This window comes from Pan troglodytes, chromosome 1 (genome assembly GCF_028858775.2).
Source record: "Pan troglodytes isolate AG18354 chromosome 1, NHGRI_mPanTro3-v2.0_pri, whole genome shotgun sequence".
Classification (NCBI taxonomy): domain Eukaryota; kingdom Metazoa; phylum Chordata; class Mammalia; order Primates; family Hominidae; genus Pan; species Pan troglodytes.
In genome coordinates this window covers 41,548,764-41,575,330 of record NC_072398.2, presented here as the reverse complement: position 1 = coordinate 41,575,330, position 26,567 = coordinate 41,548,764, and the positions used below count along the sequence as shown (strand labels likewise).

The window sequence follows — 26,567 nt, the reverse complement described above, 5'->3', positions numbered from 1 at the left end:
AGCCTCCAAAACTACAAGAAATAAATTTCTGTTGTGTACAAGCTAACCAGTTTATAGTATTTTGTTATAGCAGCCCAAATAGACTAAGGCATTGGGCAACCAGCACCACCAATTAATTATAGAACACTTTCATCATCCCATTCCTAACATATTTTAGAGATAAGACTATAATTTTCTTTCTTGTAATGTCCTTAATAAGATTTTGATATCAAAGCTATGACAGTCTTATAAAGCCAGCTGGTAGTGTTTCATATATTTGTTTCCTTGTAAGGGTTTATATAAGATTGGCATTATTTCTTCTTTAAAAATAATTCACCAGAAAAGGCATGTGGCCTGGAGTTTACGTTCTTGGGAGGTTTTTTTTTCCCAACCATTTTCCTGTACCATGTAGACTTTTGGCTGAAGTATAATATATATATACACACACACACACACACACACACACACACATATACATATATACTTATATGTATATATGTATATATACGTATATACGTATGCATACGTGTATATATACGTACGTATATATACATACATACGTATATATACGCGTATACGTATATACACATATACATATATAGGTATATACATATATAGGTATATATACATATACATATATAGGTATATACGTATACATATATAGGTATATGTATACATATATACACACACTTTATATATATATACACATATATTATATATATAGTGTGTATATATGCACACATCTTAATCATGCAGTTCAATGGAGTTTTACAAAGTAAATGTATCCATGTAAACGGCACTCAGATTAAGATATAGAACATTATCAGCACCCCAGAAGCCTTCCCGATGCCCTTTCCCAGTTATCTTCCCAAAGTAACCACTATTCTGATTTATAACACTAATAGTTTTGTTGCTTCCTAAATTTTATATTAAAGGAATAAAAAAATAGATACTCTTTTGTGTCCAGCTTCATCTCAATGTTATATTTGGAAGAGTCATTTTTGTTTTTGCAGGAAGGATTGTTGGGTCTTCTTTATTATTATGTTGTATTTCATTGATGATCTTGAGTACCTTTTCACGTTTGTGAAGTGCTATTCCAAACTTTTGCCTATTATTTATTAGTTTGTCTATTGTTTTGTAGAAGTTCTTTAAATATTCTCATGTTTTCTAATAAATGTAACACAAATATTGTCTTTCAGGCTGTGGCTTTTCTTTTTTCCTTCTTAATGATGTCTTTTGTTTATGAAAGTTCTACATTTTAATAATATTCAATTTATGAGTCTTCTTTTTTCCAGTTACTGCTTTTTCTATTCTACTTAAGCAATTGGGCCAAGTGAGGTGGCTCATGTCTATAATCCCAGCATTTTGGAAGGCCAAGGCAGGAGGATTGCTTGAAGCCAGGAGTTCAAGACCAGCCTGGGCAGCAGAGTGAGACCCTGTCTCTACAAAAAAAATAAATATATAAAATTAGCTGGGCTCAGTGGCACATGCCTGTAGTCCCAGCTACTTGGGAGGCTGAGGTGGGAGGATCCCTTGAGCACAGAGGTTCAAGGCTTCAGTGAGTTATGATGGTGCCACTGCACTCCAGCCTAGGTGACAAAGCCCTGTTTCTTATGGATGGGCAATAGATCTAATATCATCTATTAAAAAGACTATTCCTTGCATAGTGCAATGCGACACCACCATGACCATAAGTCAGGTGACCTTATGAGTGGATCTCATTCCAGAGAGGTTCTGTTTCACTGGTTTATTTGCCATACTATAAGCACTACATTAAGATTTTAATTACTATAGCATTACATTAAGATTTGATATCTGGTGGCATATATCTCCTAACTATGTGCATCTTCAAGATTTACTTGGTGATTCGTGGCCCTTTGCATTACCATATAAAATTTAGAATCAGCTTGTCAATTTCCACATAAAGAATCCTACTTGAATTTGTATTAAGTTTCTGTTGACTCAGTAGATCAATTTGTGGACAAGTAACAAATTTACAGTTTTGAAATTTAAATTTATGAATATGATATATCCTCCCATTTTGAAGTCTTCTTTAATTTCTTTTAATAATATTTGTTAATGTACATTATAGAAGTTATGTACCTATTTCATTATCTTTATTCTTACATATTATTTTTAAAATTTCATTCTTTAATTATTTACTTCTTAGATATGCACCTGTTTCATCTCAGCTCCAGCAAATTTGTTAAATTTACTTATAAATTGAATAGTTTACCTGTAGATTCTTTTGAATTTGCTGTGTAATTATGTCATGTATGAATCTGACAAAGTTTTTACATCTTTTCCTTTCTTATGTCTTTTGTTTATTTCTCTTGCTTTATTGCATTGGCTAGAACCTCCAGTACAATATTGAATAGAAGACATGATACAAGGCTTTTAATAGTCATCATAAATCATGATGTATGCTGTAGATTTTTGCATGATATCCTTTATTAGATTAAGGAAACTCCCCTTTCTTTCTAATTACTAAAAGATTTATGAATGTTCTTTCTAATTGATCCCTGCATGTATTGAGATTATGTTTCTTTTTCACTCTGTTAATGTAATATATTACATTGATTGATGTTTAAAAGACAAACACTGAATTCCTAGAAAAAACCTATGTTGCTTGTGATGTGTTATAGATGATTATCCTATGTATGGGGGGTATGCGTGTGTGTGTGTGCAGGATTGCTCATATTTTTATTGTAACATTGTAACATTGATTTAATATTTAAAATCAGTCAAGGTAAACCTCACTTTGATCATTGTATCATCCTTTGGAAATATTGCTGGATTCAGTTTCATAATATTTTGTTCAGAAAATTTGCATTTATATTCTCAAGAGATCTTGGGTTATAATTTGCTTTTATTTTAATGTCCTTATCAGGTTTGGGCATCAAGATTATGTTGGCCTCATAAAATGTGTTAAAAATTATTTATTTTTTCTAGTGTCTGGAACAATTTGTGTAACATTATTTTTCCTTATATGTTTGGAAGAATTCAGCAGTGAAGCAATCTGGACCTGAGGGTTTGTTGTTGTTGTTGTCAGGATTTAATTTCTTTAATAGCTGTAAAACTATTATTTTATATCTTATTGAATTAGTTTGGGTAAGTTATATTTTTCAAGGAATTTACTCATTTTATTTAGATTTCCTAGGTTATCAGCATAATGCTGTTTATTATAGTCTCATATTAGCCTTTGGATGCCTGTAAGTTCTGTAGTGATACCCTTACACTCATTAATTTCTGATATTGGTAATTTCTTTTGCTTCTTTTTCCTTGATTAGTTTTACCGGGGCTTTATCAATTTTACTAAGCTTTTCAGAAAAACAACTTTTAACTTTCTTGTTTTTTCTTTAGTTTATGACTATTTTCTCTTTTATTGATTTCTGCTTTAAGCTTTGTGTATTCCTCCAGTCCTAAATTCTTGATACTAATTAATTTGTTTCCAACTTTTATTTTTCTAATATGTACATTTAACCTATCAATTTTTCTCTAAAACTGTTTTATTTATTTCCAACAATCTTTATATTTTTATTATCATTGTACATAAAAGCTTTCTAATTTCACTTTTAATATCTCCTCTGACCCATAGGCTGTTTAGAAGGGCATTGCTTAATTTCTAAATATTTAGAGATCTTCTAGTTATCATTCTTTCATTAATTTAATCATTTGAGACATGGTTTATTGCCCAGAATATGGACGATTTTGGTAAAATGTTACGTATGCACTTGAAACGAATGTACAGTTATTTTGCTTCATTTTCTAGAAATGTCATTTAGGAAAATGTGGTTTAGAACAGTCTTTTTTTTCCCCTCCACTTGTTCTCTCAGTTATGGAGAAGCATGTGTAAAATATCTGTATTAGTTTCCCAGGGCTGCTGTAACAAATTACCACAAACTTAGTGGCTTCAAAGAAGAGAAATTTACTCTCTTAACAGTTTGAAGGCCAGAAATCCAGTTAAGATGTCAATAGGATTGGTTCCATCTGCAAGCTGTTCTGTGCCTCTCTCCAGGCTTCCTTCCAGTGGCTGCTGGCAATCGTTGATGTTCCTTGGCTTGTAGATGCATCATTTCCTTCTCTGTCTCCATCTTCTCGTCGCCTTCTCCTCTGTGTGTGTCCTTTGCTCTTCTGGCTCCTATAAAGACACTGGACATGGATTTAGAGGCCACCCTGGCAATCCAGAATGGTCACAGCTCGAGATCATTAACTTGATTGTATCTACAAAGACTCTCCAAACTGGGTCATATTCACAGGTTTCAGAGATCAGGACACAGATATTTTTTGAGGAGGACAGTGGTTATTCAACCCATTACAATCCCCAACTATGACTATGAATTTGTCTGACTTTCCTCTTTGTTCTAGCAATTTTTACTTTATGTATTTTAAACATGTTATTAAATGCATGAAATTTTTGGTTTATTCTTTCTGCTGAATTGACTATTTTATCATAATGAAATGTCTCTCTTTACCTCTCATAATACTTCTTACCTTAAAATCTACTTTGCGTATTAATACAGCTATATAAGCTTTCTTTATTGTTTTTATATTATATGTGTTTTAAATCTTTTACTTTCAGCCCTTCTTTGTCTTATATTTAAAGCTTGTCTCTTATACACATCATATAGTAAGGTTTTGTTGTTTTATTCAGTCTTAGTTGTTCATTGGTGTGTTTGGAACATTAAAATTTAATAATACAAATTAAAAATAAATAAATTTAATATAGTTACTGATATAAAGTCTAAGTCTTGGTATTTGTTTCATGTGTTTGTTCCTTTATTCCTCATTTCTCACATTTTTTAATTCATCAAGTATTTTTATTATTCTATTTCCCCAGTAGCTTTTAAGTTATATTCCATTTTTTATTCTTAAATGACTACTCTAGAGATAGACATCCTTGATTTACTATAGTCTACTAAAATTGTACTTTTACCACTCTCCAAACAACGCAAGTACCGAAACTATTAATAGTTAATTCCATTTATGTCCTCCCCCTCTTTTTGTATTGTTGCCATACGTTTTGCAAAAAGAAAAGCTTCAGCTGAATTAAATTTAAAAGAGTTTAATTGAGCAATGAACGATTCGCAAATCAGGCAGCCTCCCGAGCCAAAGTAAGCGCAGAGACTCCAGCCCAGCTGCGTGGGGGAAGAGGATTTACGGACAGAAAAAGGAAACTGACGTACAGAAAACAGAAGTGAGGTACAGAAACAGCCGATTGGTTATAGCTCAGCGTTTGGCTTGTTTGAAGACAGTTCAAACAGTTGGCCACATTTGATTGGCCAAAACTCGGTGATTGGCGTAAGAGTAGTCTGCGGTCTGTTTACATCTTCTCTTGTTATAGTTTGCAGTGTACAGAGAAACCTTTAGGCTGAGCTTAAACTACGTAAGGCTTTAGGCTAAACTTGATTTAACGATTTACATATATTCTATATTTCAAAGACACTGTTGTCTTTATAAAAACAGTATTTATTTATATTTACACCTTAGTGAATTCTTAGAATTTTTATGTTGCCTCAGCATCCATTTAGAATATGTTTAGCTTTCTCATTCCAGAAGCAGGGCTTAGTCACCCTTAATGCCCTTTCTAGTTCTGTACCTCCTCCCAATTTTTCAACGTGGTCGAGCCAGATATCTGCCTTATACAACTGCCTCCTGGTGACCACCTCTCTATGGGACAGCTAGATAAAACCTACTTGACTAGCGTCCCTGCCCTCTGTGCCCTGCATGGACTTCGCAGATATGCTGCCGTGACCACCTCTCAGTCGCAGCATGACTGCCTGGAACATGTGCCTGCTTTCTTTAAACTCACCAATTAGAACTCCCCATGGGAGATACCTTGGCTTGTAGATGCAAGATGCTGGGTCACACTCTGGTCCCCAATAAAGGCATTGGCTGATGGGTCCCTTTCTCTCTCTCTGTCTCCTCGCACTGACCAACCTCTGTGTGATCTTCAGGCGTGCCATACCCCCAGTCCGTAATAAAATCTTTACTTCCATCTTGTGTTTCTTGTAATGACTGAAGAGGTTTTCTCTATCATAAAGATCCTAAATGAAAACATACCCGCATATGAGCTCTTTCTGGTGTGTTTCCTTCTTATTGCAATTCTGTCAATTCTATATGAAACTATTTTCCTTCAGCCTGAAAAAGTCTCTTTGGCATTTTTGTATTGTAGATCGTCTGACAACAAATTCTTTAAACATTTTTCTAATTGTGGTTCCTCTGAAGGTTATTGTCCATGTTTCCTGGCTGCTTTTAAAATGGATTACACTTTAAAACAGATTTTTTACAATATTATTGTGTTGTGTCTAGGTAAGAATTTCTTTGTATTGCTTGGGTTTGCACAGTTTTTTTTTGTTTTGTTTTTTGTTTTTTTTGACAGAATTTCACTCTTATCACCTGGGCTGGAGTGCAGTGGTGCGATATCTCGGCTCACTGCAACCTCCGCCTCCAGGGTTCAAGTTATCCTCCCACTTCAGCCTTCCAAGTAGCTGCAATTACAGGCCTGTGCCTCCATGCCTGGCTAATTTTTACCCTTTTAGTAGAGATGGGTTTTCACCATGTTGACCAGGCTGGTCTCAAACTCCTGACAAGAGGTGATCTGCCCACCTCGGCCTCCCAAACTGCTGGGATTACAGGCATGAGCCACCGTGCCAGGCCTGTATAGCCTTTTGAACCTGTGATTTAATGATGTCTTGCATCAGTCTTGGAAAATTCTCAGTTATTAATTCTTCAAATGTTGTTTATGCTCAGTTCTCTCTCTCTTCTCATCGAGGGACTTCAGTTAAACATGCTAGGCTTTATTCTTCTATGTATTTAGTCTGTATTTTTTAATCTTTTTATATATTGGTGCTTGGTTTTGAGTATTTTCTTCTGTCCTAGCTTCCAGTTCATTGATTTTCTTTCAGAGTCTAACCTGCTATTAATCTCACACAAATTCTTAATTTCAGCAATCATATTTTACTTTTACAATTCTAGACTTTTTATTTTCCAAATCTGCCCTCTTCCTTTTTTTTTTTTTTTTTGAGACAGGGTCTCACTTTGTTGCCCAGGTTGGAGCACAGTAGCATAATCATAGCTCACTGCAGCCTCAACCTTCACAGGCTCAAGCAATTCTCCCACCTCAGCCACCTGAGTAGCTAGGAATGCAGGTGTGCACCACCACACCTACACATCTGGATTATATATATATATGTATATATACTTTTTTTTTTGTCGAGACAGGGTTTCGCCATGTTGCCCAGGCTGGTCTCAAACTCCTGAGCTCAAACGATCCACTCTCCTCAGCCTCCCATAGTGTTAGAATTACAGGCGTGAGCCACCACATCCCACCCTGTTCTTTTTAATAGTTTCTAGTTCTTACAAGTTTCAATTATACCCTTGAACAGGTCTGTAGTTCTAATGGGTCAGTTTCTGTCATCAGTAATTGTGTGTGTTATTTTATCTCTCCAAATATCTGGTTATCTTTGATTGTGTATCAGGAATTCTATTTGAAAACTGTGTCTGTAGAAATAATTTCAAGGCCTTAGATAACCCATCTTCTTCCAGATGGAATTTTTGTCGTTGTTTCTGCAGGCATCTGGGGACATTAGCAATCTAGGACCACTCTAATTCAGTCTCAGGAACTGTGATTTTCCGGGGCCACCCACAGTACCAGTACTTGAAGTACTAGTTCCAGTCTCTGAGACAGCAGATTTATTTTCAGTTAACCCTGATTACCAGGGCCTAGTTCTTGTGGCCTCAGAACACATCAGAAGGTATTACCAGGCCTTCCATTTGGGGCAGGCCCTGAACTTGCATTGTTGTCCCTTAACTTCATGAGAAAATCAAAAGTCTGTTCAGCCTCTCAGTTGCCCTGTCCTGATTCAGCTGCCCATTCCCAAACAATAAGCAGCCCAGTGGCTAAGCCCAAATACCCAGCTCTCAACTGGATTCTCATCTTCTCCTAGATCATGGCCCAGGAATGCTTCACTAGTTTGTTAGCTTTCGGATGCCTTAACAGATAAATATTTTTAATTCTCCAGTATTTCTAGCCTTTCTTGAGGGTGGATGGTTGGAGCAATATTTTATTTGAACTGTTGAGATTACTATTACTAGAAGCAGAGCCTGAAAAATTTTTATTTTTAATTTTAATTCATTCATTTCTAAATTTATCCAATTAAATTCACTCAGTTTTAATTTCAAGTGTTTTGGGATTTGGGTTGAAGAAATTTTGTTCTAGTTTATAGCAACACAGTATACTATGTACTACTGCTATATTTTAAAATGTATTTAGGGGTTTTTGTGGACTAATATATGATCACTTTTACACAGATATCATCTTATGATATCAAACTTAGATTTGATGAGATGAGTTGGTAAGCTTCATATCTTTTATATGTTGTGAAACCTTGAAATTACATTTGGAAGTATATTTTTGAATGAATTTTGGTAATTTGTATTTCCATTTATATCATTTAGATTTTCAAAATATTTAACCCCCTGTAGTCTACAGTTTTATAAATATTCTCATATACATAAAAATATGTTTAAATTCTTTTTCCTACTGTGTATATTTGTGTTTTCTCTCATCCCTTATACTTTATCTTTTAGCAAATGTTTTTGTATTTTATTTTTCTAAAAAAGCTAACCTTGGTTAATAACAAAAATGGAAATTAAGAAAGCAAATGGAAAAGAGTAGGAGAAAACTGTATAAATACTATAACACTATGATCAAAGAGCTATTTAAAATGAAAAGAATGTGGATTGAGTTAATACATGCATGCAAATACTATAGGAAATCATATCAGTAAGAAAGGCAGGACACATCGTATTATGCCCATTGAAGCTACAACTTTATAAAAATGTACCTATGTGTTAGCAAAGATTAAAAGCAAATAATGAATGTAAAAATAGCTATAGTTTAGTGACTCATGAGATTTCTGTCATTCATTATTTAAACTGACTGTTATTTATCCTGCTCTTCCTTTTTCCAGGAATTCCTTGTGGGCTACCCCCCACCATCACCAATGGAGATTTCATTAGCACCAACAGAGAGAATTTTCACTATGGATCAGTGGTGACCTACCGCTGCAATCCTGGAAGCGGAGGGAGAAAGGTGTTTGAGCTTGTGGGTGAGCCCTCCATATACTGCACCAGCAATGACGATCAAGTGGGCATCTGGAGCGGCCCGGCACCTCAGTGCATTATACCTAACAAATGCACGCCTCCAAATGTGGAAAATGGAATATTGGTATCTGACAACAGAAGCTTATTTTCCTTAAATGAAGTTGTGGAGTTTAGGTGTCAGCCTGGCTTTGTCATGAAAGGACCCCCCCGTGTGAAGTGCCAGGCCCTGAACAAATGGGAGCCGGAGCTACCAAGCTGCTCCAGGGGTGAGTCTGCCTGAGGCCTAGAAGGGCCCTGCCAGTGACATGCGTTGCTGTTGGATCAGGAGATTAGTATTTGTTCAGGGGGAGGGATTTGTGCTGAGCAGGGTCGAGGAGCAAATTTTCTAAGTAGTGAACATGAAATTCAGAAGGTGTGTGTACATGCACATGTGCTGAAATTGAGAAGCAAAGCTCAACCTGGGCAAGGGATATGATGTTTCTTTGGGGTTCTTATAAACAGATCTATCAATTACCTTTGAGTATAATAATGGTTGATACAAAATGAGTGATTCCTCTGGCCGGGCACTATAATACAGGCTATGTGTGAATTTTAATCCTTAAAACAAAGTTATTAGGTACTTACCAGTTGTTCTATGTTTGTCTGTTTTGTTTTACTTGAGATACTGTCTTGATCTGTCACTCACGTTGAACTGCTGTGGTGCCATCATGACTTACTTCAACCTCCGCCTCCCTGGCTCAAGCAAGTCTCCTGCCTGAGCCTCCCAAGTAGCTGGGAATATAGGTGCATGCCACCATGCCTGGATAAGTTTTTTATATTTTTTTTGTAGGGATAGAGTCTCACCATGTTGCCCAGGCTGGTCTTGAACTCCTCAGCTCAAGCAATTCACCCACCTTGGCCTCCCAAAGTGCTGGGATTATAGGCATGAGCCATCGTGCCCGGCCTCTATGTTTTACAGAGAATATGTGCCTTAGACACATCAGATAACTTTCTGAGACACTAACTTGCAGACAAAACTGGATTGCAAGTCCACCTCACTCCAGAGCCTTGGCTTTGCTAATCAGCATTCAGTCATGAAATCAAAACTTACTCTAGATACTTTCAAGGAGGGAGGGATTTCATGCAGGTTGTATTAGTCTGTTCTCACATTCCTATAAAAAACTACTTGAGCCTGGGTAATTTATAAAGAAAAGATGCTTAATTGACTCAGAGTTCTGTAGGCTGTACAGGAGGCATGGCTAGGGACCCCTCAGGAGAGTTACAATCATGGTGGAAGGTAAAGAGGAAGCACGCATATCTTCATATGCTTGGCAGGAGAGAGAGAGAGAGCAAGGCAGAGGTGCTACACACTTTGGAACAAGCAGATCTCGAGAGAACTCTATCACAAGACAGCACTAGGGTGATGGTGCTCAACCATTAGAAACCACCTCCATGATCCAGTCACCTCCCACCAGGCTCCTTCTCCAACACTGGGAATTACCATTTGACATGAGATTTGGGAGGGGACATAGAGCCAAACCATATCGCAGCTAATAGGTCACAAAAATGTTAGAAGGGCAGGAAAAGCAATAGGACAAAGGTAAAGTTACGAGAGATCAGGGAGCTGCTGTGGCTCCCAGTCTACAGCACAGGAGCCTGGACTGATGGTGAAATGGCCAGCCCCTCCCACTGAGCAGGCAGCTCCCTGTAAGCTGCTAATACTGCAGGAGACACCACTGCTGCCAGAATGCAGCTGATATTGCTGGAGCCAAAGTCATTGGCATCGTTACAATTGAAGCTGTAGCTACTCACTGAAGCCATCTATACTGCCACTGCCTGAGCCACTTCTGGAAGTAGAACAGATTCTGCCATCATCCTGCTTTTTAATTTGGTATATATGCCTCCAACTGGCAGAACCTAACCAGAGCCCAGCTATCAAGGAAGATGAACAATTGTAGTTTTAAGGCTTCCTTTGCTAGCTGTCAAAAGACAGTGCAGAAGTGTGAGGCTGGGGGCCAACAAATATTTAACCAGCACAGCACCTCAATATTACATCACCAGGCATTGATTAGTCAAGGGAAACACTGGGTGATGAGCCCTGAAAATGGACATTACAGCATCAGAGTATTTACAAACTCCCTAAAGAAGTCATTTTTCTATTCCAATCCCCCATTTGATGCTTGAGAAAGCTGAAGTCCAGAAAAGGGAACTGATCTGCTCAAAGACAAACCGAAATTATTTTTTCCATTTTATAACAGTTTTATGTAATTTAGTTGAGATCCAAATGTGTTCTGATTTCCTGAGTTCCAATCAACTATATTAAGAGAGAGCCAGCGCTGCCCTTACAATATGTTGCGTAAATATACACTCTCATCATGGTGACAGTAGGTCTTTCAGATTTTGTTTGACAGTTTCCCACCTTCTCACTGAAGTGAAATGAATGACTAGGCAGCACCTTGCTACATAGCATGAGGAGAGGAGACCCATAGTTCTTTACCATCCTATGTCAGGTGGCCGCTGAGAGAAGACTTGAAAGGAGATGAGCATAGATGTATGGACGCTCTTTGTTGCACCAGTGTGATAGGTGATGGAGGGACCTATTAGATGAGACATGGGCAGGGGCACTCCTTTATTGCCTAAAATGCAAGACTAAATTGGTGATGCCTTTCTAGAAAGGAAGTATGAAGATACAAAAATCCATCACTCCTCCCAATTTTGTACTGGGTGAACAGTAATTGGAAGCATTCTAGAAGGAACTGTCCATTGTGAAATCTTAGTTGCGTACTTTAGATGAAAAACAATCAATTGGGGATACCTCTGTTTTAGTCACAGTTGTGCCATGTGTCAGTTCTATGAGTGATGGCAAGACATCTTCCTTGCCCTGTGTATTTAGTTTATCAATGTAATAAGGCTGTTATTCTAACTTTATTATTATATATAGATTCGTAATTATTATTCCCTTGGCCAGTTTAACATTGAGAAAAAAGTTGTTTTCACACAATTAGCTGTACTTTGTTTCTCTCTCCCCAGTATGTCAGCCACCTCCAGATGTCCTGCATGCTGAGCGTACCCAAAGGGACAAGGACAACTTTTCACCCGGGCAGGAGGTGTTCTACAGCTGTGAGCCCGGCTACGACCTCAGAGGGGCTGCGTCTCTGCGCTGCACACCCCAGGGAGACTGGAGCCCTGCAACCCCCACATGTGAAGGTGACTAGACTCTTATCTGGCTTGATATTTTTAGCTTGCGTCTTTATTCTCCACATGCCAGTGATTTCTGTTCATTTTTCTTTATCTCCAGTGAAATCCTGTGATGACTTCATGGGCCAACTTCTTAATGGCCGTGTGCTATTTCCAGTAAATCTCCAGCTTGGAGCAAAAGTGGATTTTGTTTGTGATGAAGGGTGAGTATGAGCTTGCCTGACCTGCTGGACATTGAAATTGGGGTTGGGAATCAGTCTAAAAAGGGGAGATTTGGTGTGGCACACACACACACACCTTCAGAGAGATGAACTTTCAAAGTACACACAGGAAGAAAGGAAAGAAACATATAGAACTAATAACATGAGATATGAATAGGAAACTGGAACATATATTAACTGGCAAGTTCAAAGGCAAGTATAACTAGTGGTTATGAATATATAGGTAACACATTAAGCAAAAAATATCAGCCAGAAACGGTGGCTCACGCCTGTAATCCTAGCACCTTTGGGAGGTTGAGGCGGGCAGATCACCTGAGGTCAGGAGTTGGAGACCAGCCTGGACAACATGATGAAACCCTGTCTCTACTAAAAATACAAAAGTTAGCTGGGTGTGGTGGCATGTGCCTGTAATCCCAGCTATTCCGGAGGCTGAGGCACCAGAATTACTTGAACCTGGGAGGCGGAGTTTGCAGTCAGCTGAGATGGCACCATTGCACTCCAGCGTGGACAATAAGAATGAAACTCCATCTCAGGAAAAAAAAATCATATTTTACAAGCAAAAAGGAATATGAGTAATTTAGAGAGTCCCAGAAAAAAACTGGAAGTAACAAAAGCTTATTATAAAAAGCTAGGATCATTTATGAATCATTTCACTAAATTCTTTAAATCGTCAACAGTGAAATTTGTAATAGGACTGAAAATGGAAAAATCAGCATTTTAAAAAAAAATCCAGCCATATATCATCTAGTTAGTCATGGGCTCTGGGCTCTGAGCTGGGGTCCTGATGGCTGCTGTTAATATTTCCAGCAAGCTCATTACCTTATGTCCACCTAGTGCTCTTCGCAGGGTGCACATCTCTACACGGGAGCTGACCAGCATGGGCAACAAAGCACCTGATCCCATAATGTAACACAGAATCTTGGCAGCCTCCAAATGCCAGCACCCAGTAAGAGTTAGGAGGGCATCGGGGTCCAGCAGACATTGAGAATTTTTGACAATTGCATGCAAAAAATAAGTCCTCTCTTCTTTCCTTTTTCCCCTAGAATATTCACGCTTACTCTTCAGCAGCCCAAACTGCCCTTTTGAGCCTTCTTCACGCCATCACAGATGTGGAGATGAAAGGACAATCTGTTCTCTCGCCAACTATTTCCCACTTTTCCACTCCAAACTGGGAGCTCTTTTACTTGCTGTTCCAGGGTCAGAGTTAGGAAGGCATTACATTAGAAGACTGGGTTTCTAATAACAACAATGAGTGATTTATCAGGTTATCGTGGAGTAATCAGTGAAACTCCAAGCCTGGGTCCTGGGTCAAGGGGATGGCGCCTATGTCATGACCACCTTTTTCAATTCAAGCAGGACTATCATGTGACCAAGCTACTGCATTTTGCCATTCTATATTGTTCCCTTCTGGAGGCTGTGATTTTTCCAGAATAAGGTAGCCTGTGCAACTCTGCCACCTGCTGGCCTAAGGTCCTAATAATCCTGAAATTGGGGCTGGGCCTTAGATTGTGAACTAAGGGTTCTCTTGGCTGAAACAGCTCACACTATTCACTCCTATTTTCTTCTTTAGGTTTCAATTAAAAGGCAGCTCTGCTAGTTATTGTGTCTTGGCTGGAATGGAAAGCCTTTGGAATAGCAGTGTTCCAGTGTGTGAACGTGAGTAGCAGGAGTAACATTTCAGGCCAGTCTCTCCCCTTCATCTGTTCAGTATTTGACCCATGACCTCCCCTAATGTGGTTCTTCAATTTTCTAGTCTGAATTATTGATTTGAAAATTGCTTATTTTAATAATGTTTGGTTGTGAATCAAATGTATACATCACCTGTCTTTGGAACCATCTGATCTGTCTCTGTCCTTCTGTATTCTGTGTTCTAGTGCGATAAATCCTATGGTAGCGTGCTTCTAGGTCAGGAGAGATTAGATAATGTGAAGCCTTAGCAATTTGCTTTCTTTCTCTCTTTCTTTTCTTTCTTTTTTCTCTTCCTTCCTTTCTTCAGTTCTTTCTTCCCTTCTTCTCTTTCTCTCCCCTTTCTTCCTTCCTTCCTCCTTCTTTCTTTTCCATTTTGTTCTTCCATCAGGTGCAGTCTACAATTTTTGTATATATTTGATAATACACAAATATTAAACATGCCTTTATTTAATCAATATTTATTGATCACATACTTTGTGCCTGATGTTCATCTAGCCACTGGAGTTATATCAATGAACAAGATGGATGAATTCCCTGTCCCCATGTTGTTTCTACTCATTTGGGGAAAGGGACAAGAAAAAAAATAAATACGATGCTATGAAGATAGTAGAGCAAAGCATTTAGGCATGAGGGAAAAGTGAGGAGCAACATTAGACAAGGCGAGCAGTTTGAGACTCCTTAAATTCTCAAAACATGTACCTAAATAATTTATGCTGAGAGATTCATAAATAATGTCATTTTTAAAAATTTATTATACTTTTAAGTTCTAGGGTACATGTGCACAACGTGCAGGTTTGTTACATATGTATACATGTGCCATGTTGGTGTGCTGCACCCATTAACTCATCATTTACATTAGGTATATCTCCTAATGCTATCCCTCCGCGCTTCCCCCACCCCACAACAGGCCCCGGTGTGTGATGTTCCCCTTTTTGTGTCCAGGTGTTCTCACTGTTCAATTCCCACCTATGAGTGAGAACATGCAGTGTTTGTTTTTTTGTCCTTGTGATAGTTTGCTGAGAATGATGGTTTCCAATTTCATCCATGTCCCTAAAAAGGACATGAACTCATCATTTTTTATGGCTGCACAGTATTCCATGGTGTATATGTGCCACATTTTCTTAATCCAGTCTATCATTGATGGACATTTGGGTTGGTTCCAAATCTTTGCTATTGTGAATAATGCAGCAATAAACATATGTGTGCATGTGTCTTTATAGCAGCATGATTTATAATCCTTTGGGTATATACCCAGTAATGGGATCGCTGGGTCAAATGGTATTTCTAGTTCTGGATCCCTGAGGAATCACCACACTGTCTTCCACAACGGTTGAACTAGGTTACAGTCCCACCAACAGTGTAAAAATATTCCTATTTCTCCACATCTTCTCCAGCACCTGTTGTTTCCTGACTTTTTAATGATAGCCATTCTAACTGGTGTGAGATGGTATCTCATTGTGGTTTTGATTTGCATTTCTCTGATGGCCAGTGATGATGAGCATTTTTTCATGTGTCTGTTAGCTGCATAAATGTCTTTTGAGAAGTGTCTGTTCGTATCCTTCACCCACTTTTTGATGGGGTTGTTTTTTTCTTGTAAATTTGTTTGAGTTCATTGTAGATTCTGGATATTAGCCCTTTGTCAGATGAGTAGATTGCAAAAATGTTCTCCCATTCTGTAGGTTGCCTGTTCACTCTGATGGTAGTTTCTTTTGCCATGCAGAAGCTCTTTAGTTTAATTAGATCCCCTTTGTCAATTTTGGCTTTTGCTGCCATTGCTTTTGGTGTTTTAGACATGAAGTCCTTGCCCATGCCTGTGTCCTGAATGGTATTGCCTATGTTTTCTTCTAGGATTTTTATGGTTTTAGGTCTAACATTTAAGTCTTTAATCCATCTTGAATTAATTTTTGTATACAGTGTAAGGAAGGGATCCAGTCTCAGCTTTCTACATATGGCTAGCCAGTTTTCCCAGTACCATTTATTAAATAGGGAATCCTTTCCCCATTTCTTGTTTTTGTCAGGTTTGTCAAAGATCAGATGGTTGTAGATGTGTAGTATTATTTCTGAGGGCTCTGTTCTGTTGCATTGGTCTATATCTCTGTTTTGGTACCAGTACCATGCTGTTTTGGTTACTGTAGCCTTGTAGTATAGTTTGAAGTCAGGTAGTTTGATGCCTCCAGTTTGTTCTTTTGGCTTAGGATCGACTTGGCAATGCAGGCTTTTTAAATAATGTCATTTTTTAAAAATGAGCCCCATATGTTCAATAATCAGTAGACTACTGATTTCTCCTAGTCTCCCCATTTATAATTTCCCCAATAGAAGATAGAACTTTGCTTCATTTCTTGATTCTAATGATTGGGAAACGTGTTTCTTTAGAAAACCATGAAATTTTACTAAAATGTTTATGTTGTTAGAAATATACTTGGACATCTTACAGTGCTTTTTAGAGTAAAATTTTGGAAGAACATAACTTATATAGAGATTCTTGCTGTCTAAGAAATTCAGTGCTCCTTGAAGCAGCATGACAAATTTCTGTTTTACCATCATGAATGAAACCTCATTGATTGGACTACTCAAGCTTTCTCTTATTTTTCATAACTGTTGCTAGTTAAAGTAGCTTCTTCCAAATTCCAGTTCTAATGAAAAATGCCAATTAGAAATGAGGAAGAAACTGTTCTAAAAAAATCAGCAGATGCTAGAAAGGAGAAACAACTTGAAACCTGACCCAGAAAGTTAAAAGAGAAAATAAATCATCAACAGACCTAGACGTTTTCAAAAGCAAAGCCATCTGAATCCATTTGGAGTTTTTTATAATGCCCTGAATATGTTTCAATTCACTGTGACAGGGCTATTGTTATCACTGAGATTGATGATCAATATCAATAAGTAATCAGCGAAAGGTTTCACCTATTTAAGATGATTAGCACACATATATACATTTGAGAAATATTTCCTAAGAATGTAGGCTCCTTCCTCAGCACTGTGTCCCCAGGATCCTGATGAGTGGCTGACACAGGACAAGTGCTTAATTAATATATATTGACTAAATGAATGAGCAACCCTTCAAAATGGCTATTTTTCTTTTTCAAATGTTTTGCTACTTCATTAAAGTTGTAAAGTTTCCATTGTCCAGGAACCATTACTATCCGGAAGATTCAGGATAGACAAATCTCTTTTGTACTTTGCAATACACTTTCACTGACATCTCATTTAATCCAACTCTTCAAAGTCCTAATGTCTACTGTCATCTCCTTAGCATATTTTCAGCAACACCAATCATAGCACCCTGTAATTGCAGAATACCTCTGGTGAAACTCCTGAATGAAACTTAGAGCTTTTGCGTTTTTTCTAGAAATCTTTTGTCCAAGTCCTCCAGTTATTCCTAATGGGAGACACACAGGAAAACCTCTGGAAGTCTTTCCCTTTGGAAAAGCAGTAAATTACACATGCGACCCCCACCCAGACAGAGGGACGACCTTCGACCTCATTGGAGAGAGCACCATCCGCTGCACAAGTGACCCTCAAGGGAATGGGGTTTGGAGCAGCCCTGCCCCTCGCTGTGGAATTCTGGGTTAGTGCTCATTTCCCCACATCCCAAATGGGTTCAGAATATCTAACCCAGGCCCTCCATATTTCCATAATTACAATGTGGTATTTATTTGTGCATTTGCCACAATGGAATGCCAAACCAATGATAGATGGTTCTAAGGTAGGTCAACACATAAGATCTTGATGACCTTTGCAGATGGAGGGACTGATGAAAAAAGAGGGAGGCGGTGAGTAGTGGGAAAGTCCTTCATTAGAAGCATATGAATTAAAAACACATGCCTGTGAATCTCCTTATTGAAATGTTTGGTTTAGAAATCTGACCTAGAAAATCGGTGGCTCCTTCTGCCAGGAAATGTCTTGAGTTCCCGCCCATGCTTGACAGCCTCTCATTGGAGTTTTGATGACTTGAAGTACAAGGAAACCATATACGAAAGGTGGAACCTGGGCAGAAAAACTCTTTCTGGCTTCCTAAAAATGTGAAAAATTAAATTGGAGCTATCTTTACATTAAATTGTATGAGCATTAGCTGAGCGTGGTGGCAATTGCCTGTGGTCCCAGCTACTCGAGAGGCTGAGATGGGAGTATCCCTTAAGCCTGGGAGGCAGAGGTTGCAGTGAGCCAAGATTGTGCCACTGCACTCCAGCCTGGGTGACAGAGCGAGACCCTATCTCAAAAACAATAAAAATAGGCATTAGGAGGCCAAGGCTGGTGGATCACTAGAGGTCAGGAGTTCCAGACCAGCCTGCAAACACAGTGAAACTCCAACTCTACTAAAAATAGAAAAAAAATTAAAAATAAAAATAAATTATATGAGTAGAAAGACCAGATAGCAGGCTAGTCTTCCAGATAATATACTTCCTTATAAGCCTATGCTAATGGAACTTTCCTTTCAATTTTACAGGGAAGTTTTTTTTTTTCATAACTAAAATTTTCTTTTCTTCTGGCATCAAATCTACCAAGGAAGAGAAAAGAGGAAACACATTGGGTATCTTTTTATTAACTCAAATATTCTTGATTTCTTGGTCTCTAGGTCACTGTCAAGCCCCAGATCATTTTCTGTTTGCCAAGTTGAAAACACAAACCAATGCATCTGACTTTCCCATTGGGACATCTTTAAAGTACAAATGCCGTCCTGAGTACTACGGGAGGCCATTTTCTATCACATGTCTAGATAACCTGGTCTGGTCAAGTCCCAAAGATGTCTGTAAACGTGCGTAAACTTGCGTTGGATCTTTCCCATGTCTGCAAAAGCTTCTTATGGAATTATTTCAAATGTGGGATATGAGAAACCTTTTCTGAAAAGTGTTCGGATAGATGGATGTAAGAGTTTTTCTTGTAGGTCATCCTTGATTGTTGCTTGAAATGTTAACTTCATGAGAATGTTTCAAGAAATAGTTGTAGAGAAAATCTTCATTCCCTATGGGAAAGAAAATAATAAATGACTAGATCAGGAAAAAAATGGTGTAGGAAGACAAATTCTGTTTGAATAACTAGGTGGGAAGAAATCCTTTGCAAACTTTAAAATATATTTATAGTAAATAATGCCATAAATGACCTTTACATTTTGATGAGGGATGCAAGGTCTCTACACAGATCGAAATCTAGATCTAGATAGATCTGGAGGGAAGGTCTTTTTGAAAGTGGGGCTTAGTAGGTGGCTGATCCTCAGCACTCTGATGAGTTTTCTCAAGGTGCCAAAATCTGTGGAACCATCAGAACTGCGTGTTTTCTTCAGGAAGCTACATGCAGGTTGAGACCTTACGTACTGAAGAGAGTTCAGATTACTCTACCTGGCTCCAAAATACCTTCTTTCCCACAGGTAAATCATGTAAAACTCCTCCAGATCCAGTGAATGGCATGGTGCATGTGATCACAGACATCCAGGTTGGATCCAGAATCAACTATTCTTGTACTACAGGGTGAGTTGGCAGCAACATCTCTTGGTTTAAGAGTTCCAGCACAGCCATAGTACTTTCTAGCCATATCTCAGCAAGGAAACTAGGCTATTGCCACCTGCTCTTAAGAGGCTTGAACACAGGTGTTAACTCCTGATTGAAATGAACAAAGATAGGAGAAGATTAGGGGAAAAATCTGTATCCTTGCTGGAAACCAGGGCAGTGTACATATAAAGAGTATGCTGTTCACTGGATGGGAAGGAAAAAAAATTAGAAGTGTAGTAGTCAAAGCACACAAACAACCCTAACCCAGAGTAGACATTGCTGGAAGAAAGGGAAGACCATGTAGCAGCTGTGTGAGAGAATGAATCTTAATGATAACAGCATGATCCCTTGCTAGGGCTGCCATCAAAAAGTACAGGCCTTCCTCGTTTTATTGTACTTCGCAGATGTTATGCTTTTTACAAATTGAACACTTGTGGGAACGCTGTGTAAGCATGTTCATCGGCATCATTTATCCAACAGCGTGTGTTGACTTCGTGTCTCTGTGTAGCATTTTGATTATTCTCACAATATCCCAGATGTTTTCATTATTATCATGTCTGTGATAGTGATCTGTCATCAGTGATCTTTGATGTTACTATTGTCATTGTTTGGGGTCCCTATGAACTGCACCCATATAAGACAGAAAACTTAATCAATAAATGTGCGTGCTTTGACTGCTCCATGGACTAGACATTCCCCTTCTGTCTCCCTCTTTTCAGGACTCCCTAATCCCTGAGACACAATAATACTAAAATGAGTCCAATTAATAACCCTACACTGGCCTTTAAGTGTTGATATGAAAGGGGGAGTCATGCATCTCTTACTTTAAATCAAAAGCTAGAGATGATTAAACTTACTGAGGAAGATATGTTGAAAGCCAAGATAGGCCAAAAGCCATTCCTTGTGTGCCAAGCAGCTAGCAAGTTGTAAAGGCAAAGCAAAAATACTTGAAGGAAAAATAAAGTGCTATTCCAGTGAACACATGAATGATAAGAAGGTAAAACAGCCTTATTGCTGATACGGAAGAAGTTTTAATGGTCTAGATACAAGATCAACCTAGAAACATTTCCTGAAGCCAAAGCGTAATCCTGAGCAAGGCCCTAACTCTCTTCAATTCTGTGAAGGCTGACAGATGAGGAAGCTGCAGAAAAAAAGCTGGAAGCTAGCAGAATTTAGTTCCTGAGGTTTAAGGAAAGAAGCCCTCTCTATAACATAAAGGTCCAAGGTGAAGCAGCCAGTGCTCATATAGAAGTTGCAGCAAGTTATCTAGAAGATCTAGCTAAGATCAGTGATGAAGGTGTTACACTAAATAACAGACTTTCCATGTAGACAAAACAGCCATCTATTGGACTTTCATAGCTAGAGAGGAGAAGCCAATACCTGGGTTCAAATCTTCAAAGGACGGGCTGATTTTTAGGAGCTAATGCCGCTGGTGACTTTGAGCTGAAGCCAATGCTCACTGACCATTCTAAAAATCCTGGGGCCCTTAAGCATTACATTAAATGTACCTTGCCTAGGTCTATAAATGGAAGAACAAAGCCTGATGACAGAGGTATGTTTGCAGCATGGTTTACTGAATATTTTAAGCCCACTGTTGAGATCTAGTGCTCAGAAAAACAGATTCCTTTCAAAATATTACTGCTCATTGACATTGCACCTAATCAGCCAAGAGCTTTAACGGAGACGAACATGGAGATGAATGGAGTTTTCCTGCCTGCTAACAACAGCAGCCATTCTGCAGCCCATGGCTGAAGGAGTAATTTTGACTTTCAAGTTCCACTATTTAAGAAATACATTTTGTAAGGTGAGTCCCCACAGACAGTAATTCCTCTGATGGATCTGAACAAAATAAGTTGAAAACTGCTGGAAAGAATTCATCATTCTACATACCATTAAGAACATTCGTGATTCATGGGAAGAGCTTAAAATATCAACATTAATAGGAGTTTGGTAGAAGTTAATTCCAACCCTCATGGCTGACTTTGAGAGGTTCAAGACTTCAGCGGAGGAAATAACTGCAGATGTGGTGAAAATAGCAAGAGAACTACAATTAGAAGTGGAGCCTGAAGATGTGACTGAATTGCTACAACTTCATGATCAAACTTGAACAGATGAGGAGTTGCTTCTCATGAATCAGCAGAGAAAGTGTTTTTTTTGAGGTGGAGTGTCTTCCTGGTGATGATGACATGAGCATTGTGAAAATGACCACAAAGGATACAGAATATTATAAAAACTTAGGTGATAAAGCAGCAGCAGTATCTGGGAGGATTAACTCCAATTTTGAAAGCAGTTCAGAGGGTAAAATGTTATCAAACAGCATTGCATGCTAGAAAAATCTTTTGTGAAAGGAAGAGTCCATCAATACAGCAATTTTATTGCTGTCTCAGCTTAAGAAATTGCCACAGCCACCCCAGCCTTCAGCAACCACCACCCTGATCAGTCAGCAGCCATCAACCTTGAGGCAAGACCCTCCACCAACAAAAAGATTACAAATTATTGAATGTCAGATAATCTTTAGTATGTTCTTATCAATAAACCTTTTTCTAAACTATGACTTTGTTTAGACATAATGCTATTTCACACTTAATAGACTACCATATAGTATAAACACAACTTTTAGACTCACTGAGAAATCAAAAAATTCATCTGACTCATTTGTGATATGTGTTTTATTGTGGTGGTCTGGAACTGAACCTGCAATATCTTTGAGGAATGTCTGTAACGCGAAGTGGGCGGCTTAATACAACAGAAGTTTTTGGAGTTCCATTTTAGAGACTGGAAATCCAAAACCAAGGTTTTGGGAGGGCCATGCTCCCTCTGAATCCTGTAGGGTAGGATCCTTCATTGCATCTTCCAGCTTCTGGAGCCACAGGCCTTCCTTGGCATGTGGCAGCAGAACTCCAATTTCTGTCTTGTCCTCATATGGCCATCTTCCCTCTGGGCCTGTGTCCTCATATGCTGTTCTCTCTGTGCATGTCTGTTTCCAAAGTTTTCCCTTTTAATAAGGACACCAGTCACACTGGATTAGGGCCTACCTTCATGACCTCATCTTAACTTGATTGCGTCTGCAAAGATTGTATTTCCAAATAAGATCACATCCACAGGGACTAGAGGTTAAGACTTGAACATACTCGGGGGAGACACAATTCAACCTATAACAGAGCCCCTTTGAAAATGTCAGGCATCAGGTGCTCACAGCACACGGTCCAGCTGTTGGTGCTCACCCTTGCTCAGCACACAGTGGAGGCTCTGCCTCAATCTCATTCTTCATGGGAACAGCTAAGCCAGGTAGCGAATACGGGTTACGTTCGTGTCACCACAACAGACACTGAAAGGAAGTTTGTGGTGTCCAGCACACTTGCCAGCATAGGCCTCACAGACCACAACACCTAGAATCTGACAAAAATTAGAATAAATCCGATGTCTCCTTTTCTCTCTTTTTTTAAGCATTTTTAAATACAATTGGTAAATTTCCTGACTGTACCCTCCTCGTCTTGCATTGCTGAATAAGTGAGGAACCTCTCTATGGCATGAAGCAGAAAACCATTGAGCTTATGAGAAGAAACAGGAAATACATGTAAAAGAGACCAGTCTGAAAAATCAGGAGAAATTTTACAAAAGAGATTTACTGCCAAGAAACCAGGGAAACTTTCAGAACACTCTCCTTTTCATATTTGTAACAAGATTCAATTGTACAACTACTTCTGTGAAACTAGCCATGAAGTGTGTACATGAATGAATATATGTATTCAGTGTGTTTATATATTTCATTTCATACATGTGATCTATATCATATATATATGTATATCACAATGAATATTGCAGAAAATTAAAGCAAAGAGTAAGAAGAGTTAACCAAATGTTCCCTGAATGCAGTGGGAAAAGATGAAAAGGAGAAGACAGGCAAGCACAGTGGCTCACACATGTAATCCCAACATATTGAGAGGCCGAGGCAAGAGGATCACTTGAGCCCAGGAGCTCAAGACCAGCCTGGACAACATGGCAAAAACCCATCTCTACAAAAAAGTATAAAAATTAGCTGGGCATGGCAGCATGTGACTGTAGTCACAGCTAGGCAGGAGACTGAAGTGGGAGGATCACCTGAGCCCAGGAGGCTGAGGCTTCAGTGAGCCTTGATGGCAACCCTGCACTCCAGCCTGGATGACAGAATGAGACCCTGTCTCAAAAAAGGAAAAAGAGAAGACATATGTAACACAGTGTCAGGATTCAAAATACATGTAGCAAAAATTCCAGAGGGTAAACAAATAAGTCCATACCTAGCCATCACTAGGGAAACTTCTGTGTTTCAGGGATAGAGAAAAAAACTCAGATTCCAGAAATAAAACATGAAAATGTAATACCCGCAAAAGAAATAAATTTATTGACACCACATTGATTCTATATTGTATAAGATATATTGTATAACACTAAATTGTAGAAGATAGCACTTCTCTTGAGCCAAGCTAATATTCACACCTAGAGGCTCCAGGTACACATTAAAGGATAAGCAAAGACACAAAAATTGTACCATTTAAGTATGTTTCCCAGGCAATTCATAAGCAAATTTTTAAAAAGGAGAATGATGAATTCCAAAGGAAATCTCAATGAGATAGGATGTAGGTAAAAAGAAAAAACAACAATAAAAAAAACATACACACAAAATCTTGGCAATGTAATCATAATTTCTTAATAATCTCTCTAAACTCATAGAACATATCAATAAAACTAGAAAATGTGAGACAGCAAGAAAAGATAGGCTAGACTTACATTACAGAAAAGATGAGTAGACTGACTATATAGAGTTTGACTCTAAAATTGAGAAAAGAGGTTTAAATATGTGTCACGTGTATATGTATAATATACATGCACACATATAAAATGAAATTCCTCACTGGAAAAAATATTAAGTTTAATTTCCAAATTATTAGAATGACTAAAACAGTGGAATCTATCTGTTCCATATAGTAATTGAGGGGGAAGGAAAAGGAATAGCAAGGAATCCATTTTTCTCTTCCACCAGAAATAAGCTGCCTCATGTTTGGGTCAGGTCACTTTATTCATTGCTTTCTCCACATCCTCATCATTAGGCATCATGAAATCAATGAAAAGGCAGTGAAGGAATGATGATGAAAGCTAATCAAATGTATCATTTACCTCAATACGTTTGGTTTAATCTTCTTGTTGAAAGACAAAGTCTCCTAGACAGGATCAAAAGCAACATATCTTGTATTTATAAAAAACATGTCTCAAGTAAAATGACATAGTATTATACACACACACACATACACACACACACACAAATTAAGGGAAAATGCAGACAAAAAATGGCAGAAATAATATTTAGAGAAAGATAGAATTTAAGAAAAAACTTGTCAAACAGGTCTACAAAATAATTGTTTTATTTTGGTGCCAGTTGCAGTCCACAGTGAAGCCAAGATATTAAGAAGCAAAGTGGGCCAGGAGAAATTGGAGCAGAAATATCTCTTTCAATAGTGAGAGAATAGGAAAAAGAAGTAGAAAAGCTGGGAACAAGAGGTAAAGTTTAGGCTAGGCCTTAGACTTCTCCTGCATTGTAATCCCTCTGGTTTGCCACATATGCATGCTGTCAGGAAGTTGATGAGGTATGTACAGCACAATTTATTTTCCATTTTTTGCCTTTAGGCACCGACTCATTGGTCATTCATCTGCTGAATGTATCCTCTCGGGCAATGCTGCCCATTGGAGCACGAAGCCGCCAATTTGTCAACGTGAGTTGAAATCTCTTTCCCCATTCACCCCACCATTTAATCCTAGAGTTGTCCTCCTAGAATTACAAAGAATGGATCTCATCCCTCTTAGAAATGGTATCCGTATGATATTTGAAGAATCCAGTCATATCCTTAAAATGGCTCACAGCATTCCAAGCTTCCACCTTCACCTAGAAATGCTTTTTTATTTTTTCTTATCTCAAGGTCTAATTTTTTTAAAAATAGTCTTTAGCTCACTTAAACAGTCCCCCAATTTCATCCTCTGTTGGGTGAACACCTCCCAGTTTGAAGAGCATTTTGTTTAGTGAAGTCAACAAATACAAAGTCAGTGAAAGAAACCCCATATCATCTCTGCAAGCTGTTAGTATCACATCAGATATTCAAGCCATGCAGCTCTTTCTTCCTTCTTATTCTTTGTCTAAACAGGATCATGCCATCTTCCCTGTGAGTTGTTTGGAAGATGAGCTTTCTACATTTTGGGGAGCAAAGACAAATGAGCAATTGCAAGCTAACAGGGAATCTAAAATGTGTATAATCCTGGGTTTAGTGATGGTGTGAGGAAATCGGCAATTTCAAACCCAGTTGGTGGGAGAATAAGTGGGAACAAACCTTGTAGAAGGCCAATAAACTGGCTGGGCACTGCCCTACGGTAGAGTAGGACACAGTATTCAGTTCTTCCAAGATCAGACGGGATTGGGCGCATTTAGGGTGGTATGGTTGTAGATCAGTATCCAGTTCTTTTTATTATTTCTGAATCTGTAAGTATCATGTTTATTATATGTAATATTGTATATTTGTACTTTGTCTTTATTAGTTCTTCCAGAGCTTTTGTCCTTATTATTTAATAGAGATGTTATACTGAGCCACATGTGGTGACTCAAACGTGTAATCCCAGCACTTTGGGAGGCCTAGGTGAGCAGATGGCTTGAGTCCAGGAGTTTGAGACCAGCCTGTACAACATAGTGAAACGCTGTCTCTACAAAAATACAAAAACTATACGGGCATGGTGGCACACGCCTATAGTCCCAACTACTCGGGAGACTGAGAGGTGGGAGGATTGCTTGAGCCAGAGAGGTCGAGGCTGCAATGAGCCATGATCGTGCCACTGCACTCCAGTCTGGGCAGCAGAGCAAGACATTGTCTCAAAAAAAAATGCTATG

General features: G+C 38.5%; 1 protein-coding gene across 1 annotated transcript in view; it reads left to right on the top strand.

Moving 5' to 3' along the window:
* CR1 (complement component 3b/4b receptor 1) overlaps positions 1 to 26,567 on the top strand; it is a 124,015-nt gene that overhangs the window by 18,278 nt on the left and 79,170 nt on the right. Inside the window, exons 5-12 of the mRNA NM_001193675.1 lie at positions 8,955 to 9,353; positions 12,097 to 12,273; positions 12,365 to 12,467; positions 14,056 to 14,141; positions 17,524 to 17,742; positions 18,751 to 18,930; positions 19,540 to 19,639; positions 25,322 to 25,407. Of these exons, the coding sequence (NP_001180604.1) occupies positions 8,955 to 9,353; positions 12,097 to 12,273; positions 12,365 to 12,467; positions 14,056 to 14,141; positions 17,524 to 17,742; positions 18,751 to 18,930; positions 19,540 to 19,639; positions 25,322 to 25,407 (1,350 nt within the window). The remainder of the gene's footprint in view (positions 1 to 8,954; positions 9,354 to 12,096; positions 12,274 to 12,364; positions 12,468 to 14,055; positions 14,142 to 17,523; positions 17,743 to 18,750; positions 18,931 to 19,539; positions 19,640 to 25,321; positions 25,408 to 26,567) is intronic.